This window comes from Beta vulgaris, chromosome 8 (assembly GCF_026745355.1).
Source record: "Beta vulgaris subsp. vulgaris cultivar EL10 chromosome 8, EL10.2, whole genome shotgun sequence".
Classification (NCBI taxonomy): domain Eukaryota; kingdom Viridiplantae; phylum Streptophyta; class Magnoliopsida; order Caryophyllales; family Amaranthaceae; genus Beta; species Beta vulgaris.
Window position 1 is genome coordinate 56,920,173 of NC_079209.1, and position 19,584 is coordinate 56,939,756.

The 19,584-nt window shown below is 32.9% G+C and overlaps 1 protein-coding gene across 1 annotated transcript; it reads right to left on the reverse strand.

Annotated features, from left to right (window-relative positions):
- Positions 1–13,150: 13,150 nt before the first annotated feature.
- LOC104902087 (protein kinase PINOID 2) lies at positions 13,151–16,018 on the reverse strand. The gene is made up of 2 exons (XM_010689753.4): positions 15,139–16,018; positions 13,151–14,321 (listed from the first exon to the last, which is right to left on the reverse strand). Exons 1-2 carry the CDS (start codon positions 15,747–15,749, stop codon positions 13,355–13,357), a joined length of 1,578 nt encoding a protein of 525 aa, XP_010688055.2. The 5' UTR covers positions 15,750–16,018; the 3' UTR covers positions 13,151–13,354.
- Between the last annotated feature and the right edge of the window lie 3,566 nt (positions 16,019–19,584).

Consider the following 19,584-nt stretch of genomic DNA (forward strand, 5'->3'; position numbering starts at 1 on the left):
ACATATCAACAAATTTGAAATACTGATGAGTGGAAGTTTCACATTACTTGCTACACTTCCTTTTTGGGGCAATAAACTCTATCTATCTCTCTCCTCTCGCATGAGTCCCTTTTCTTTTTACTCTCTACCTCTCTCTTCTCCAAAAATTTGTAGGACCCATGAGTCAACCTACAACTCCACCATTAATATGATATTGTTCACTTTGGGCCAAACCCACACGGATTTGTTTTTGGGTTGCTTCACAATAGACGTCATACTAATTGTTAAATTTCAGATTATATGAAAATGGGCCTGGGTAATCCAATAAGGAGGAGGAGAATTTAGCCCACTTACAAGATAGGAGGTTCCATCCTAAAACCAATTGGTGATAGGAGGAGTAACTCCTAATCTTATAAATTGGTTTATTCTCTTCTCTTTCTCCAATGTGGGACACTCACAAGTGGGCATTCTATGGGTTTCAACACACCCCCTCACTAGTGAGTGTCCTTAGAAATTCAAAGCTAACTAGAAAGGTCAGAGCAATAATCCTCTTAGGGGCTGGACATCCTATCGAGGTAAATCCTTATCTAGTAGCGCGATCAAATACCCAATTTAGACGAGACCCGCAACCCGGGCTCTGATATCATGTTAAATTTCAGATTATATGAAAATGGGCCTGGGTAACCCAATAAGGAGGAGGAGAGTTTAGCCCACTTACAAGATAGGAGGTTCCATCCTAAAACCAATTGGTGATAGGAGGAGTAACTCCTAATCTTATAAAGTGGTTTATTCTCTCCTCTTTCTCCAATGTGGGACACTCAGAAGTGGGCATTCGATGGGTTTCAACACTAATGCAGTTGGTGAGCTCCAATAAACTAGGTAGATGTATATCTAACAATTCTCTTCTCAGACCAAGGGCCACAAGCCTCCCCTCTAACATGTTTCCGCTCCATGCATCAAGTTTGCACCCCTAACATATATTCTTGTTCTAATACAACCACATCTTCATGCATTAATTAACTAAGTCACCCATCTTTGAGAACAATATAGGTCACCGCCAAAGATATACACTCACGCTCTAGAGCTACACAGCACCTTGCGTGCTCTTGCAAGCCGGCCATGGGGTCCACCATTTTATGCACGTTCTTCCAACCAAACTGTCGATTATGATACCATTTTGTAGAGTCCATGACTCCACCTAACTCCACCATTAGTATGATATTGTTCGCTTTGGACCAAGTCCGCATGGATTTGTTTTTGAACTCCTTCCCAAAAAGCCTCATACTAATGTAGTTCTATTATAAATTAGGTAACTCTTTATATTTTCGATATGGGACTTGAGATATATACCCAACATAGCTGGCACAACAAGAGACGCATGTTGATGGTTGTGCCCATGCATGAATGTCATATTAGAACATCGACAAGAAAACATAAAACTAAAAGAAATTGGAACATATATTCTTAAGGAGCTTGTTAATTCTGTCGTACATGGGTCTCTTCTTGGGAAATGTTAGTCTCATAGACAAGCACAACCTAATAGGTCATGCCTAACATATATTTGGATCGAGCTGAGAATCAGGAAGTCGCGCTTCAATCTTCCACCCACAAGTTACAGGTTAAATTTTCATCAATAGGGTTGCAGTAGGTTTTATTTAGTTGCCCTATAAAAAGGGACATTAATGTAATTTATCTTGTCAATTTTTTTTAAAAAAAAATAGATTGTTTGAGCTACCACAACCCTACAAAAGTTGATAATTCTCCTTCTAAATATATTTTTAGGCTTTGAACGGCGAAACCTCTACCTAAATTGTTTTCTTCATATCAGTTGATTCAAAGAATAAGCATGTGGTCCTAGTACAGTAGAACAATTGACGAATTTGAGAATTATTTCTTGTTTCTGGTTTTTTACTTGAGCAATGATGGATGGGTGGTATGTTGCTTTTATTGGGTTAAATAGCTCTTGCTGGACCGTAATCTAAATACTACATGGTCCAGCTCTTTCCATAATATTCTCCGGATCAATAGAGCTAAGGTCTTTGTTAGGCCTTCTTAAAGTGACCCCCATTTACACCATTTTGAAGATATCTGTTGCTTGTTGGACCCAACATTATCACAAACATTCTTCTACATTCTTTTTAAGATAGGCAATCTGAAAACCACGTTATAACCTCTATATGTTATACTTCATCCGTTCCACAATAAGTGAAACATAGGGAATGGGCACAAGATTTAATAAACATCACTTTCGAAAGCCAAAAAGTCATAAAATACCCTTTTCATTATCAAAAGGAGGAGAGAGAAAAGCAAACCACACAAGTTTATGATGGGTACTCTTGTCATTTTGTCACTTTCTTTTTTCCATTAGGTATGTTTCACTTATTTTGAAACGTTCTAAAATAGTAAATGTTTCACTTATTATGGAACGGAGGAAGTATATGAATTAGGGTTGGTTTAAGTGATAAATTTTCCTATGTTTCCTAACAAAGTGTAGGGTTCAATTTCAACCCCTGACATTTGCTTAGGATTTAAGCGGGGAGGGGATAAGAGGGGTTGATTGTTTATGGCTTGTAATGTGTTTCTGGTTGGGATCTAACAATAATTATTTACTCATTTCTTGATTTTTAATTATTTATAAAGCTTAAAGTGAGCAAAAATGAGGGATGAGCAAAAAATTATCTTTGGTATAATATACACTCGAGTGTACAGTAGTACACATAGTCTTTGGTTAATATCTTGATCTTTTGGAAAATAATATGGTCAAATTAGTCACTTTCCTAATACAGCAATACATATATATAATACTCTCTCCGTCCCATAATATAGTGCTTGTTTCTTTTTTACACGGTCTCCAAGACGTAACTTTGACCTTTAATATTTTCAATTCTGTATTAATTAAAAAATATAAAAAGTTGATATTATGAAACTACACATTGAGACGAATCTAACAAGATTCCACATGAATATGTTTTTTTTAAAGTTTGATCCACCAAAAATGACGTAGGCACTATATTATGGGACGGAGGGAGTAGTTAAGTTTTCACTTACACTGACCTCTTTGTCGGTAAATGGTAACTAAGACACATCTTAAAGAGGCAAACTACATAGCTGATTAAGTGCATCCAATTCATACTTAAGGAGAGAGTATTCCAATATCTTTCTTTTAGGGGATGGGGAGACAGGGACTAATTACTCATAAATCACAAGTTCCTCTAATTCATCATCGACATTTTGTTCAGGATTCTCTACTCATTTTTCTCAACCAAACTTTAAAGAAGGTTCTTACATTTAGTCATTAGGGCAAAAAGAAATATATTCAAATTCAAGAATGCAAATCTAAAAAAAAAAACTTTGTTTACTTCAACCAACCAATAATGTACTCACTAGCTAGAGATACACATCAATATTTGTCAAATCCGATTGAATAATTAGATGATTTTTTATTTTCAATTTCTAGAAGGTTAATTACTTAATGAATCCATGTATATAGTCATCTCTAACCTATATATCAATTTCAAAATGAGAAGGTATTGGGTCAGACGCGTCTGACGACCATAATATTTGGTCGGACGACTTTCAGTTGGTTTCAATTTTTTTCAGTTGGTTTCAAAAAAAAATCAGTTGGTTTCAATTTTTGTTCAAAAGACTAAATGAAAGAAAAACAACACAAGCTGAAAGAATTTACACACCAACTGAAAAAACACAGAAGACCAAATGAAAGAAAAACAACACAAGCTGAAAGAATTTAAACACCAACTGAAAGAACACAGAAGACCAAATGAAAGAAAAATAACATAAGCTGAAAGAATTTACACACCAACTGAAAGAACACAGAAGACCAAATGAAATAAAAACAACACAAGATGAAAGAATTTAAACACCAACTGAAAGAACACAGAAGACCAAATGAAAGAAAAATCATATCACATGAAGGAAAACAATGGCGAAATTCTACAACTGGGTATTAGTTTCAGGAAGTAAATATTCAGAGATAAAACCCAAGATTGCAAATTTCACAGCAAAAACCTTATTAGAACTCACAGGAAGAAAGAATATGAAATTTTAAAAGAAAATTTAAAAAGAGAAAAAAAAAACTGAATTGAGAGGCTATAGTATTGAAGAAATTTCCTGTAAATGCAATCTAGTAGATATAAATCTTAAGAATAATAAGAGACGACAACAAAAGAGGAAATGAAGATGGAGAGAGATTATTTTATGCAATATTGTGCTTCATGTGAAGATGGTGAAGTCCTTGCATCTTCTTCGTCTTCTTCCTTGCGCTTGCTCAGCCCGTCCGACGGAAAGTATTGGGTCAGACGGTCTGACCCAATACTTTCACTTTCAAAATTTATGGCGAAGTCATGCGTTGCTCACTTCATGTTGTTAAGTATTAAAACCGTTTTAAAATACATGCACAATTTGCTTTTTCATGTATTCCAACGCTTTTCATTCGACATTAATATCATTAACTGTGTATAAGTAAAAATTATAAAATTTTGAAAATTGAAATCCTCACATTGAGATGAATCTAACAAGATTTCACTTGACTGTGTTTTTTCTTACATAATTTTGAGTCAAAGTTGGTTGATATATAAAACCTAAATGAAAAATGGAGTATGTATTGTAAATGGATGTAGTAGTTTGTAACTATACATATAACATACTCAAAAAAAATTAGCAATATATTAACGAAACATAGCTTGACCGAAAATCTTCTTATTTACCTACTAGGTACTCTATTCCTTTAAAATATACACAATAATATTAAAGTTTGACTAAATATAATAAATTATTTTCTTATTTCTGATTCTTAAAAAGTGTGTGGGTGGATTATTTATTAGGTTAATGTAACATTTTCCTACTTGAAGAGCTTGTCTCAACTTTTACTTATTTTTGTTTCGGTTGGAATGTACGAGTTTTTAAAGCTCTTTTAAGTTTATTTGTTTTAATTTGAACTGTATTACTATTAATTAACCTATACTTAATTTTTTTTAAATTAATATACGATTTTTCGATATAAAATAAAAACTTTTTCCGCTTTAATTATCTATAATGTTATTTCACTGGGAACACTACAAGAGGGGGGGGGGGGTGAATTGTATGTGTAGATATAAACGTAACTTTTTGTGGAATTTCAAACTTAAACAAATAAACAAGCTAAAGGAACACAAGGGATTTTTACGAGGAAAAACTTCTTGGGCCCAACAAGAAGAAACAACCTCGACCACGCACTAGCGATTTAAAACTCAACTCTTTCACTAATTAGGCCAAACAATTTTGTTACAACCTAATTCTACTCACGAGCCACACCTTGAGTTTCTAAACTCAAGTTCCTGAACCACTGTTCTCTTAACAGTTGTTCCGCTCAACTTCACTCGAAGTTTTCTCACTTTTACTTGCTTCACTCAAAGCTTCTCTCTTACAAAACTTCACTCAAAGTTCCCTTACCCCAAAAACCAAAATACAATTGATCGAATAAGCTTAGTGGAATTTGAGTAAGAAGGCAAAGAACAAATGGCTTTTATGAGAGAATGAAGTTTTAATTAGTTAAACTCCGTAAATCAGTACTTGGTCAGACACACTTTGGAACTTAATTAGACATTAGTATTTATAGTGGTAGTAATTTAGAACGCGGGATTAAAACATGCATTTGTGAAAAACCATTATCTCATGATGTTCCTCAGAGTGAGGAACACGTTCCTTAAACATCCCATGATCACTGTTAAACGTGGGAGTGTTTTTAGTTACTGCTCCTTAATTTTAGCAACCACTTTAAGCATTACTCGAAAATCTGGTTTAGTTAAAAACATATTAATTATTAAATCCGAAATAAAATCCTTTTAAAAAAATTATCTTTAAATTATTTCCGTAAAAATCAAAAAATATTTTTATTATCTTTTGAAAAATAAAATCTTTTCCTTAAAAGATTTTCCATAAAATCAGATTTTTCCTTAAATAAAACGGTTACCTAGATTCTAGGCATATGCTCAACTGCCATAAATGTACCGTTGCAATGCTTCAACCTAAGTCTAGTTCCTTTTATTTGTTAGTTCCTTTTAACTTAAAAATTTAGCGCCATTTCGTCTGTTCCTTACAAAGGAACAAACGATCATTCTCATTCTAAATTGTCATAGTTCCTTACCATGCATCTTTGCTCGTTCCTTTACAATGGGACTAGAAACAAAAAGCCTCGCTTTAATTGTCTTGCTCCAATGCAGCTCCAGTACCAAATAGAGAAACATCTTCACCTAGTCTTCAAAATCCAAACTTGATTTATTCCTCGACTTAGTATTCTCTTTATTCCTTTCAATGATACCTTGAAATTCACTCAATTAAACAACTTATTAGTCCAATACTTAGTTTGTATCTTTATTTCTTTGTCATCATCAAAACTAGATTCAACATATAATATCAATAATATGACTCGAGTCCGACATTATGAATTCAAATGAGTAGTTACATTCTAATTTATCAAAAAGCAAGCAGAAGTTTGACTAAACACGTCACACAAAAATATAATTATACATTTACATAGAATTTAGGGATGGAATATGCATTCTTTAGCTTTTTTGTTTGCTGCTACTCAAAGAATGTGTCATCAATTTGTGTGCACAGACCTTGCTCTGGATTTATCAAATGAAATGAAATCCACTTGAATATTCTTCGTTTTCAGTTTTTCTGAAAGCTTGCATTGATTATTTTATGCTTTACAAAAGTTGGCTACGTAGTAATTGATTACCACCATATATGGTCATGATTATGCTCAGCTTCTAAAAGCCTTTTTATCTGAAAATAAATAAATAAATATAAACTCTAAAAGCAAATAAATACTGAACTTCTATTCATCGCTTTAAAATTACTTAAAATCGCCCGAATTGCCATATAAATGTACCATTATACCTTTGGAATTCTTGATTAGTTCATGCCTCATGGGGTGAGTATATATTGAAACCTAAAAAGTTTGGTAGAATATTTACTCCCTTCGTTTACCTAAGTTTTACCTACATTATTTATATATTTTGTTATTATTTTAAGTACTTATTTTTGTTTTTTTAAAAGCTTTTTTCCTATTTGAAGCCTGGTGATGTTATTCAGTGTAGAGAGTGCGGCTACAGTAAAACACTTGATTTTTTTAGATCTATGAATTTCGACTGTTCTTGTTAATGTTATTTTTTATTTCATTTTTAGATTTATAAATTTCGACTGTTCTTGTTGATTTTCCCTGTTGTAAATTTCTTGATATATTTAAGAGTAAAAAAATATCAAAAAATATATATTTTTTAATTTTTTTTATGGGTCGAAAGGCTACGATTTTGTGCCAAAAATGCAACCCTTTGTACAAAGAAGGGCTGCGTTTTAGGCACAAAACCCTGTTGTAAATTTCTTGATATATTTAAGAGTAAAAAAATATCAAAAAAAATATTTTTTTTTTATTTTTTTTATGGGTCGAAAGGCTACGGTTTTGTGCCAAAAATGCAACCCTTTGTACAAAGAAGGGCTGCGTTTTAGGCACAAAACCACGGCCCTTCCAATATGCAAGGGCTTCGTTTTTGGGCCTCAACCGCAACCCTTCATTGTGAAGGGATGCTATAGAAAGGGCTGCTGGCCAAAAACGCAGCCCTTAGGACTGTTTTAACCGCAACCCTTCCATTTTTTTCCACTAGTGAATATTTCAAATTATTATGTTAATAGTCAAGGTAAAGTTCTTTGTAACGCTATTTTTTTCCATATAACTTTTAAAAAGTTCGTCAAATGCTCCAAATTACAAATAAATCTTTTGTGATACACTTATACACATATCACCATTACAATTAGGAAAATTTGAAAAGTATTATAAAACATAAATATATCATTTGAAAATTTCCCATATTATTTTGATTTTCCCAACAAAACCTAATTGAAACTCTTAATCTAGATATAAATAATATTGAAAATCTTGAGCTAACTGTTAATAATGTTATATTGCCTTCGCGAGAATGGAATATCCCAATGTTACAACAATTAGTACCTACACATATTGTTCAAAAGAATTTAGGTATCCCTATTCCCTCCCAGGATATGCCGGACTCTCCATGCTGGGGTCTTACTAGCTCAGGTGAATTTTCGATCAAATCAGCAACTTGGCTTGCTCATGGATTGAATTTAACAGATCATAGGCCTTGGCCATTCCATTGGATTTGGAAAATTGATATTGCCCCAAAAATTCAGATTTTCTTATGGCAGATCATAACGGCCTCCCCGTAATGTCAAACTTAGCAACAAGACAAATAACGGATAACTCTCATTGTCCGATGTGTCATACAGGAACTGAAACCATAACTCACCTTTTCTTCACGTGCCCTATTACTCATAAATATTGGAACTCTAATCATATAAGACAAAAAATTTGGTCTACTATACCTAATAATATTGAACACTGTCTTACATCACTTCGCCACCGTCCTAAGACTATTCGTTTAGTTAGTTATAGTCTTTGGAGCATATGGAAAGAACGAAATTCTATTGTTTTTGAAAGAAGTAATTTCAATATAGATCGTATATATTACAGAGCCTGGCATTTGCAACAGGAATGGACCGCTCGCTCATTGGTAGATATCTCTCACACTATCTCTTCCCTCCCACTGTGCAGGCCACCTACCAGCGTGTATGTTCAATGGCGCCCCCCTCCGAAAGGATGTTGTAAACTTAATTTTGATGGCTCTGTTGTTGGGACCTCCGCTTCGGCTGGTGCAATCATCCGTAACTCTGCAGGACAAGTTTTAGCAGCACAAACGTATCATTTTGGTCAAACTTCTGCCCTTGTAGCTGAGGCCTGGGGACTACGCAATGGTCTGATTTTGGCACAAAATCTCAATATCCAGAACATCTATGTCGAAGGAGACAATCAGGTGGTGATTCACATTCTTCAAGGTCGATATTCATGTCCATGGAGCATTACCACTCTCATCAACGATATCCGGTTGAAAATTAGGCAAATGACCATTTGCTCCATAGATCACATTTTCCGCGAAGCCAACCGCACAGCAGACTATCTATCAAAAAAAGGTCACAATATTTCTGATGCGGTAGTGGACGTTGACACACGAAATGATCCTACACTAGCCTATTTTGTAAACCTAGATTTGTTAGGTTACTCCCTTGAGAGAAGGGTGCCCTAACTTCTCCTTCTGTACCAAAAAAAAAAAAAAAAAAAAAAGTTGAAAGTTGAAACCTTTAGGAGGGTGCAAGGGCCAGGGCTACTAGATCTTCAATCTTTATCTCACAGGCCACTCTCTTCTCATGGCTCATAACTCGCCAATTGTCAATAATAATCTTCCATTCGTATTTTTGCCAATTACAACGTCATTAATAAGAATTGTCTTTGGAATGTTTGTTTCGACATACATTAACACTCATTGTTGCTTATCACATCAATCAACCTCCAATGCTAAGCATATCTGGCAACTCATAACTCATTTGCCTCCAATTTTACGTAATATGTCCAACTTATATAGCCCTCGTGATTTCTTCTTGTCGTTGGGCTAATTTGGTTTGATTGCCACAAATAATATACCTTGTTGACGTGTCAAATAATAGGTTAAATTTAATGAAGCAATTTTTTTTTCAGGTCTGAAGTTTATCTATGTAATGTTATAGTGAGATGTTAATACTTTCAATCAAATTCGGCATAGGTTTTTTCCGCTTCAATTATAATCATGCTTTCAGCGTGTAGGAATTACGTCTTGAATCTAGGCTTAACGTCGTGTCAAATAGTGGAGCAGTGTGCTCGGCGGTCAATCGATCGGGCAAGGCTCGCTCGACCGGACTGGGTCGCCCATCCGACTGGTTTGGCCCGGGCTAGCAGACGAGTGACCAAGAAGGTACTCATCCAAATATGCTTGCGCGCCATCCCGGAAGATTGGACCCGGGCGACCGGGCGACGAGGATGGGCGATTTTGTATTAGGTTATATGTATACTTAACCTAATTCGTTTTCAGTCGTCATTAGTGTATCATACACATCTGTAATCTGTTTTCCTCAAGATCAATAAAACTATTCTCTCTCTCATACCCGTCGACGTAGCCAACACATCGTTCTTGAACCACGTTAAATCTGTAAGTTTTTTATTATTTTCTACATTCATTATTTGTTCTTTCTCACATCCGTTATAACATAGCGATATGTGCTTGTAAAGATAAATTTGAGCAATTCAATCTCAATTTTTGAATACTAAAACTTGTTAATATGTTTCTTGATAGTTGCAATTTTTTGACTTTTATATTTATCATTAAAAACTTCGACCATTGAAATAATATGTTTCTATTATTTAAAATTACAAAAGTTGATATTTTGAAAATATACATTGACATCACTAAACTAACAAAATTTCACATAATTACCCATTTATAAAAATAAAATAGACACTTACCAGTCAATTCTAGTGCAATTTTTTCTACCTTTTCATAAACCTTCAAGATTTTAAGTCAATTTTGAACGAATTTTATTATATACAATTAATGTTGCGTATTTATTTTAAATATGATTAATGATATGTGATCATAAAAGTTGTCCATGGTGGTCAAAAAATCAATGAAATAAATGTAAGAATATCACTCTCTAGGTAAGCTGAGGTAGGAGGTTTCATGTGATTGAGATAATGAAAGAGTGCATTTGATGGATATGTAATTCGATGGGCCACGACTCACGAGCAACATATGATGCCATAAATTTTCTTCACAAAACTGAAATGTACAAATATCATTGCATCTAAGAAACAATTACAACCTAAGACTTGTTATAGAGGTGGAAAATAATGAAACTTTAATTTTAGGAAGGACGACTTATCAAACTTAACGTCAAAAATTCGACAAGGGACCTCAATACAACATATATTTCCATATTACAAACAATTAAACCATACTTTATCTTCCATGTTAATCTTTTTGCTTACAAGAGATCCTACTATGTTCTTTTGATTTTCCTTTACATGCTGTATAACAATATCCATCGTGTCAACTCTATGATGCGTAAGTTAATTAATTATTTCACAAAAGTTGGATTTATATGGTCATGTAACATTATTAACGTGGTATAATAACTTATAGTTCAACAATTAAAAGAACTTCTTCCCTTATTTCTTTTATATTGGGGGTTTTTAGGTTGTGATTTCATGAATGAATTTAATATCATTATATAGAAAAAACAAATTTTGTTTGAGGTAATCTCGTGTAAAATCTTTCAATACAGGTTTTTCATCTCCTTTTATGTAATGTACGGGGTTTTAAGCATATTTTAAATGAAACAATAAAGTAAAAAAATTTAAATATAAATTTTCAGATATATAGCAATGTAGTTCTCATGCTAACTGTATGGGTAGTATCCCAAGTCTATTGTCGGACGCAGCCAGGTGTCCGACATGAAACTCTTCGAGACGCAAACTTATCAGAATGGGCCAAGCCGTCCCTGTTAGTGGATCGGGATGGTGCTCGCGCCCACCAAAAAGGGCAAGATTAGGGAATCTTCCCTCTTGTGAAGACTCACCTTAGTCTTACACGTGTCAAAGGATTATGCATCCTGTTAGATAAACAGTACTCCTATAAATGGCCAAATGGTACTGTTCTGCAGGTACATTCTCTCACATACTAAAATTAGCTTATATATCTCTCTCTAGCTTTCTCTCTCTAAATCCTTGGCGGACATCTACTAACTTGAGCGTTGGAGGGGGTTTCCTAGCTCGCATCCCCCGAGGATAGCTCACGTTTGTTCTCTTGCAGCTCACCACTCTCAAACAACCCTGGCCTCGATTACTGACTGACTTCTCCCAGGTCCGCCACCATTTCAATACCGAAACACTAACATTGTTTCATTCCAAAATTCGAACTAAACACCTCCACATCAAGCATTGGAACCCTTTCCCAAAAAAGTTACCATAGTAATTAAAGAACATAAAATTTGACCCTACCAAAATGAAAAATGACAATAAAATTTGTCAAAAAAACAAACTCATGATGAAAAAAGTGGAAGAACAATCAGAGAAAGGTGGGAAGGGCCATGATGGGCCTGTGTTAGCCAGCCTCTCTTTCTCTTATATCAATGAAAGAAAACGAAGGAAAGGCTGGGATACCAAAGTGCCTAGATGAGTTAAAAGATAGAACAAATTAACAAAAAGAAAAAACCCTTTGGTCATAATATACACCAACTTTACAGAAAATTTAATTTATATCCTCACATTTATTATTTATATACTCTTATGTTTGTTTAGATACTTTATAGTGTTTTATAGAGTTTATATTATTTTTTTGCATTTGTTTATTGCAATCACATTTTTTCTTTTTTCCCCTACTTGAGTAGAATCATAATTGTGACCACATGATGCAATGAAACCTCATGGGGAAACCATTGACGCAATTATGGACCTTCTTCCACCTTTTACCTTTTCTTTAATCAAACAATTGTAAATTTTCCAACATATTTTGATGAGAGATTAAACAAATATATTAAGTGATGATCTAGAGGAGGAATCATGGCTAATGTACAGCTTGTATCATAGAAATCAATATACTCTTTTGAAATTAATTACAACAAAAATAATAAAAGATTTTTTCCTTATCGCTATTTTTTTTAAATTTTGCGATTGCAATTTTCATATAATATAAGTTGCATTATTAGAATAACATTGTATGTAAAATGATAGTATGGACTTTTACCAGTCGTAGGCATGTATTGTAAATACTATATATATTAAATGTCAGGGTTAACCTAATCAGGTTAACACAATTATTCTCCACACTTGTACGTGCATAATGAACTTAAAATTACTTATTGTTATACTAATCATGTTCTTTAAAAAAATTGACAAAAAGAAAGTACAATTTTTTTCTTTTTCTTCTGAATTTCATATTTCTATTTTTAATTTTCATTTCATATTTCTATTCTTAGTCGTTTTTCAAAAGATTGAAGAAAAAGAAAACAACATATCATAAGATGTTTGAGAGAAACTAGCTAGTTGTATAATTTCTGAAAATGTTTTGGTTTAAGATTGACTATTTTTTTACATGCCATGCATTACAATAAAGCAAGTGGTTCACAGAGTAAATTAAAGAATAAACACAACTATAAATGAGTCAACACATCATAATTACGAGTCACTAAGATAATATGAGAACTGATTTTGGACCAAGTAAGAAAAATATATAATAATAATAAGTTAGATAAATGAGAAAGAATTGAGGAGATGATCTCTCTCTTTAATCTATGATTATACATATGATGATAAACATAGTGGTGATATAGAGCTACTAATCCACTACCATTAATCAACTTATATTATCATCTATTAAGACCCTATAATAAAGTAAACTAATTATTTACAGTTCCAAAAAAAAAAGTAAGTATCTTAAAAGTAATCAAAATGATGATGAGGAATTTGATATGGTTCTTGCCTCTCTTTCTTGCTTAGTGCTTTTGGCATATTGAGACCTCTTTGATAACTACTACTACAATTACTACTAGCACTTTTTCTTATCTTGTCATTGTGAACTTGTTCCTTAGGCACCAAAGGTGGTTTAACTGACCTAATTAAGGCCCAATTAACACCCTTGAAGAACTCATGTCTTTTGATCTCATTTGAACCAGTTAAGCTCCCAATCCTTTTTTTAGGGTTTTTCACTAGAAGCTTACAAATAAGATCTTGAACTTTCATCATTTCTTCATATTCTTTCGCGCTATTTAGACTCACCCTAGGAAACGTTACTGGTTGTTTCAAAATATTGATGAGTGTTTTCTCATTGTTTTCACCCTTAAAAGGTGTCCTTCCATATAACATCTCATAAAGGAACACTCCAAAGGTCCACCAATCGACAGCACTTCCATGACCGAGTCCAGATATGACCTCCGGAGCCAAGTACTCGTGGGTACCCACGAAGGACTTGGACCGAGCATTAATAGGCTCGGCCACTAACTCCGTGTCAAAGATTTCATTATCATTACCATTACCATCACCACCACCATCATCGGAATCGCTATTAATGCGATCACCATTGGCTTTTTCTCTTATTGTGGTTGTGTTTTTAGGGGATTTCTTCTTCCTTCTCTTGTTATTGGAAAAACAAGACAAGACAGGCTGTATGGGAGTAACACAAGAAGGGGTGGAACACCTTCCATAAGTGTTCTTCTCAATGGAAGCTGGCAGCTTTTGTTTTAACAACTTTGGGACCACGTCACACTTGAGTGAAAGATCAAAGTCAGAAAGCATAATGTGACCATCCTCTCTTACTAGTACATTTTCTGGCTTAAGATCCCTATATATGATTCCCATCATGTGTAGATACTCCAAGGCTAAAAGTGTCTCCGCAGCATAAAACCTATTTAAAAATAAAAATATGTCAATGGTACTTTCCCAAAAAAAAAAAAAAAAGAATGTAACACAATAAAGTATTGAGTAATTATTTCTTCTACAATGTTTTTAATCATCAAGAACCAAAACAATGAACCAACTATAAAAACAATAAAATTTATAAAATGTACTTAATTAAGACGACTACACCGTCCGAATTTACTCATCATGTTGTTAATAAATTACATTTTTGTTATACAAATTAATTCTTATGCTAATTATGATACATGATATACAAATTTCATGCATGCCTCATAGGTAATCACAATATATTCTCAAATTATAATTATTTTGCTTAAACAAGATCATGACATTACATATATATAGTGAGAAAGACTATTCATGCTAATAAAACAAAAACACCAAAAAGCATCACATGCATGAAACTATGCATCTAATGCACATAGTAACAATTCAAGCATCATGTATGTAAATATGTACTTTAATGCATAACTTGAAATACATAGTAACAATTCTCAAACCTTACTATGATCAACATCATCAATAACACGTACAATTAGTACTATCAACTAATTGTAACAAGAATGTCTTGACCTAGTGATTAAGATTGAGAAGCTGTAAACGATAGGTCACATGCTCGAACCCCCTCCCCTTCTTTGTACTGCCTTCGTGGCTCATATGGATAAAAAATAAACTATCAACTAATTGTCAATTTTTACATATAAACTTACATCACATATAGACATCCAACCCCCAAATCAAAATCATTTTTTAGATAAATTAGATAATAGGTAATAACACAATAATGGAAAAAAAAAACTTACTTAGAAGAAGTGATATGAAAAGTCCTATTAGGTTGGCGAAGTCTAAGAGCATACAAATCACCACCAGAGCAAAATTCCATGACTAAACAAGAATAATGAGAAGCTTGAAAATCAGCATATAAAGTAGGCAAAAAAGGATGATCCAACATCCCTAATATATCCTTTTCCATATCTGCCCTAATAAGCTTATTCCTTATAGCTAAAGCCTCTCTATCAACCACCTTCATGGCATAATAGCACGGCGGTGCGGCGGCGGTGGCGGTGGTGGCAGGACTTCTTATTTGGCATAAGTAAACATTGCCTAAATCACCTCCTCCTACACGTTTAATGATACGGAAGTGCTCGAGGCCGACACGGCCTCCGGCCACCTGCCTCCGCAACCCCTTTATCGCCTCCCAAGCCGCTTGTTGCGCCTTGTGAGGCTTTGTAGACGGAGAAGAAAGAGATATATTGCTTGAAAAACTGCTTCGCCTACTTAAACTTAGACTACTAAGGTTTAAGTTTAGGTTTAGGTTTAGGTTTAGACTCATCCAACTATGGCTAGAATCTGGCATTGTTATGGAGGATGAACAACTACTTTCTTCATCATATCCATATGAGTCTGCTGCCATTGATTTTTTTTGTTTTTAACTATATAGTATATATGTATGTAATTAATAATATTCAGGTGAGAGAAACTGAAAGATAGATTTGGTGAAGAAGAGAAGTTAAAGAGAGAGTATAGTGGTGGGAGTTTTGTTTTCTTTTTCTTGTGGAGTGGTGAAGTGGGTGTTTATATATAGACATGAGTTTGTAATAGAGGATACTCAACTAACATTACTTGGTTTCTAAATTATTACATATCTTACCTTGCTTTTTGGGAAATTTGGAATAATAAAAAGTTAGTTTTGGGTGTCTTTTCATATTATTAATATAAGATTTAAGTAACTTTGTTCTTTAATGATTTGAAATTTGTAGGTAAGGTATTTTTTTGGTAATTGAGTCTTTACATGATCTATTACGAGTTCTATTTATATGTTAAGTTTCACATTTTTTCGTAATTAAGAGCTTTACATTTCACCTGCCACTTGATTTTTCTTATCGTACCTCATTATATACGGTCAAAGTTTATAAATTTTGAATTTTTTTTTGCAAAAAAGGTTCAATATTATTTATACATCATTACATGAGAGATATTATTTAATTTTTGTTATATATTTCTGAAATATTGGAATATATATATGCTTATTTCGTTTCTTTTAAAATTACAATATACTAGAGTTTAGCTTGTCGAGTCGGACTTGAAAATTAATTATGTCAAAATTGTACTGATTTATAGATTCTAATAGTACTACTTACTAGTTATTAGTGTTCATTGATGATTGTAGGAATGGGAGAAAACACGATTATAACTTATAAGGAGCCTTTTTTTGGTTTTCAAATTTAACAAGGATTAAAAGTATAAAGTTGGCATGCTTTAAGCAGTAGTAGTTGAGAGATATGCTATTATCTACCACATTATATCACCATATTGCCCAATTATCTTCCACACTATCATATAAAGTGTGTGATCTTGTATCTACATTCCTACCTAGCTTGCTAAGCTTAGAGTGGTCCTCAATTTGATGGTGGTGGTGGTTTTAATGTCTTGTTGGACATCATTTTTACTAGCTAGTTAATCATAGGTTTCGTTGTGTATATATATTGCTATGATTATTTGATGACACTTTTTTGAGTAGGTATAGATCAATTGAGATGAGAAGTTCAATCAAAGATTCCTTATATATGTGGTGTTCTTGTATTTACTAAAAAATTTATGTCCTACAATCAATTTTTTATCAAAAAATCTACACTACCACATCGGTGCAAAAGTTTCTGATTATATCCTATCGTAATCTCTTTTTGTTAATAAATTATGTTAAAGAGATGTTGTATACTCTTGGTATAAATTTTGGATTTGATATTATCTGATGGTTGATATCGCTATACTCGATTGCTAATGAAATTGAAAGATTTAAAAAGAACTCTAATTCAATCCATGTATGGCTTATTTTCTTGACATTTTCAGTTATAGCATCTGAAGTACAATCCTTATTTAACAGTTAGGGGATAGCTTTGTAGTCATCAATGCGATATTATCCTATTCCTTAGTGAAATTGCTACACTAGCTTATAGTAGATATTCAACGGCGCTCTATTGACTTTTTACTAATTCCGATTTAACATATTTTTTGAGAATAAATCAAATTGCTAATTGACTAGCTAATAACGGGCTATATATTTATTTATAATAAGTCAATAACTCCCTCAAGAAGATAGTATATCCTAATCTTGAATATTTGCTAACTTGTATATACATAGATTAAGCATCTATTTGAATATCCTCACTGTTTTTTTTTTTTTTTTAAAAGAGAGATTGTCACATTTAAATGTTGTGGTCAAACTATTTCATTACTTTTGCTCTTTTAATCTCTCTTTTCAGACACTATTTTGTACTTGATATTTTAGAAATACATTATTATTCAACATAACATAACATAGTTAATTTCATTGAACTATAGTATCTTCTGGACAGCTGACGGTCAAAGGGGTTTGTCGCTTGTGCTAAAAGTTGCGACATTGGTTACCAAGAAATGTTATTCTTTTAGGCCGATGAATAATTAAAAATAGGATAAAAGAGGTTTTAAAGCTAAAACCTTCTCTTGAAGAAAGAGCATATGATGGATGGACTGATGGACCATATCCTAAACAAATTTGTTCATACCTTTTTGTATCTTTAGTTTACTAAGGCTACTTTTTAATTATCACCGAAACAATTTACATTAAACTAATTGTACTAGTAAAAAGCTAAGCATATCCCTCAACACGTAAAGTTAGGAAAGAAATTTCATAGTGATTTCCATTTTTCAACACAAATTCGATCAAGAAATCTAAGAATATGAATTAGCTAGGTTCATAAATTTTCACTTTGTTGATGTCTGATATCTTAATCGATAAAAAAAAAAATTATGAAGCGGTATGAAGATTTATAGATAAATTTCTTTGATACTTATAACACTGGTTTATAACATATAGTACACGCAACTCCTGTAAAGTATTGGGCTATATAAAAACCCAACTCATAAGAAAACTCTAGCCTTTCAAACTAAAAACTAGAAACTAGAAATTTTAAAATCGGTGTGATAAGATTGAAAACCTCAACCATCATTGAGAGGTGAAAGCTCTTCCAAATCGAGCTCTTGCTTTATGCTTAGAATATTGCCTACATACTTACCCTCTATTGAACTCTAACAATTGAAAAGACTACTACTTAGGTATTCACTGTGTAGGTTATGAACTAAAAACAATTTTATGTAATTAAGTAGATAGAGAAAGAAAATTGAAAAATTGTTTATACATTTGATAAGAAGAAAGGTATTTATCATCACAAAAAAGAAAATCGATAAAGAAATAAACTAATCCCCCTAAAAAATAATCAAACATAGCATAACGACAATTTTCTAACTTACATACATAATACACCACTACATAGGAAAATATCAAATTTCGGCTAGTTCGGTCGTAAATCCTTCTAATAAACTACCTAATTGTATATCGAAATTTCATATTCACACTACATTGTGTAAATAATAACTCCTCTAATTGAGAGAAACAACATACTAACTAATGAAATACAATAAAACTAATTCTAATCAATAAACAAAAATTAAATTTTGGTATTTGAAATAATGAAATGTGGGAGAAGCATCGTATGATTTTAGATTCCATAGAAAGCACATGTAGTGCCCGTGCCACATTTATAAGCACCTCTTTCTATCTCACAAATATTTAGGTGCCTTTTTGTGCGTGGTTTAGTAAATATACCCTTTGTGATTTACCTTTTTATGTGCATGTGAACCCATTAGAGAGACTTCTGTAAAAAAAATACAAAAGACCTTCCAAATCTGTGACTCAGGATTTGCCCCAGGTTTTCCACCAATAGATCTCTACTCTTCTTATATTAATATTATTAGTATTATATTATTAATGCATTTTATTATTAACTAATCTAAGATTAGAGGTACATGTTTTATCTTTTCATGCATGATAATAGTAGGAATTAACTAGCTAACTTCACTAGCTAAGTAAGTAATCTAGCTTGTAGTATCATGATCATATGATCCTAGATCTGTTGAGCTAATTTGAAGCAAAGTGCATTTTCATTTTTGTATGTATAAACTATTCATGGTCTATTATTGTCAAAATTATTGTGGAGTAGATGTGTTAATGATATTAAGGTCCCTCATGGAAATTAAAGATTCATTAGCACTAATTGGCACGTAGTTAATCCACCTAAATTGGAGTTATTGCGGATGTAAATTCTTTTAGGTATACTTTTTTGTATATAACATCATGACTTGCCCTAATTGGAGATTTGAATTCTTTTAGGTATACTTGTTTGTATTGTTGGAGTTTATAAGAATTTATA

Coding starts and splice junctions, on each gene's coding strand:
- LOC104902087 (XM_010689753.4), bottom strand. CDS start 15,749: ATGGCAGCAGACTCATATGGATATGATGAAGAAAGTAGTTGTTCATCC. Junction 14,322..15,138: donor TTTCATATCACTTCTTCTAA/GTAAGTTTTTTT, acceptor ATTTTTAAATAG/GTTTTATGCTGCGGAGACAC.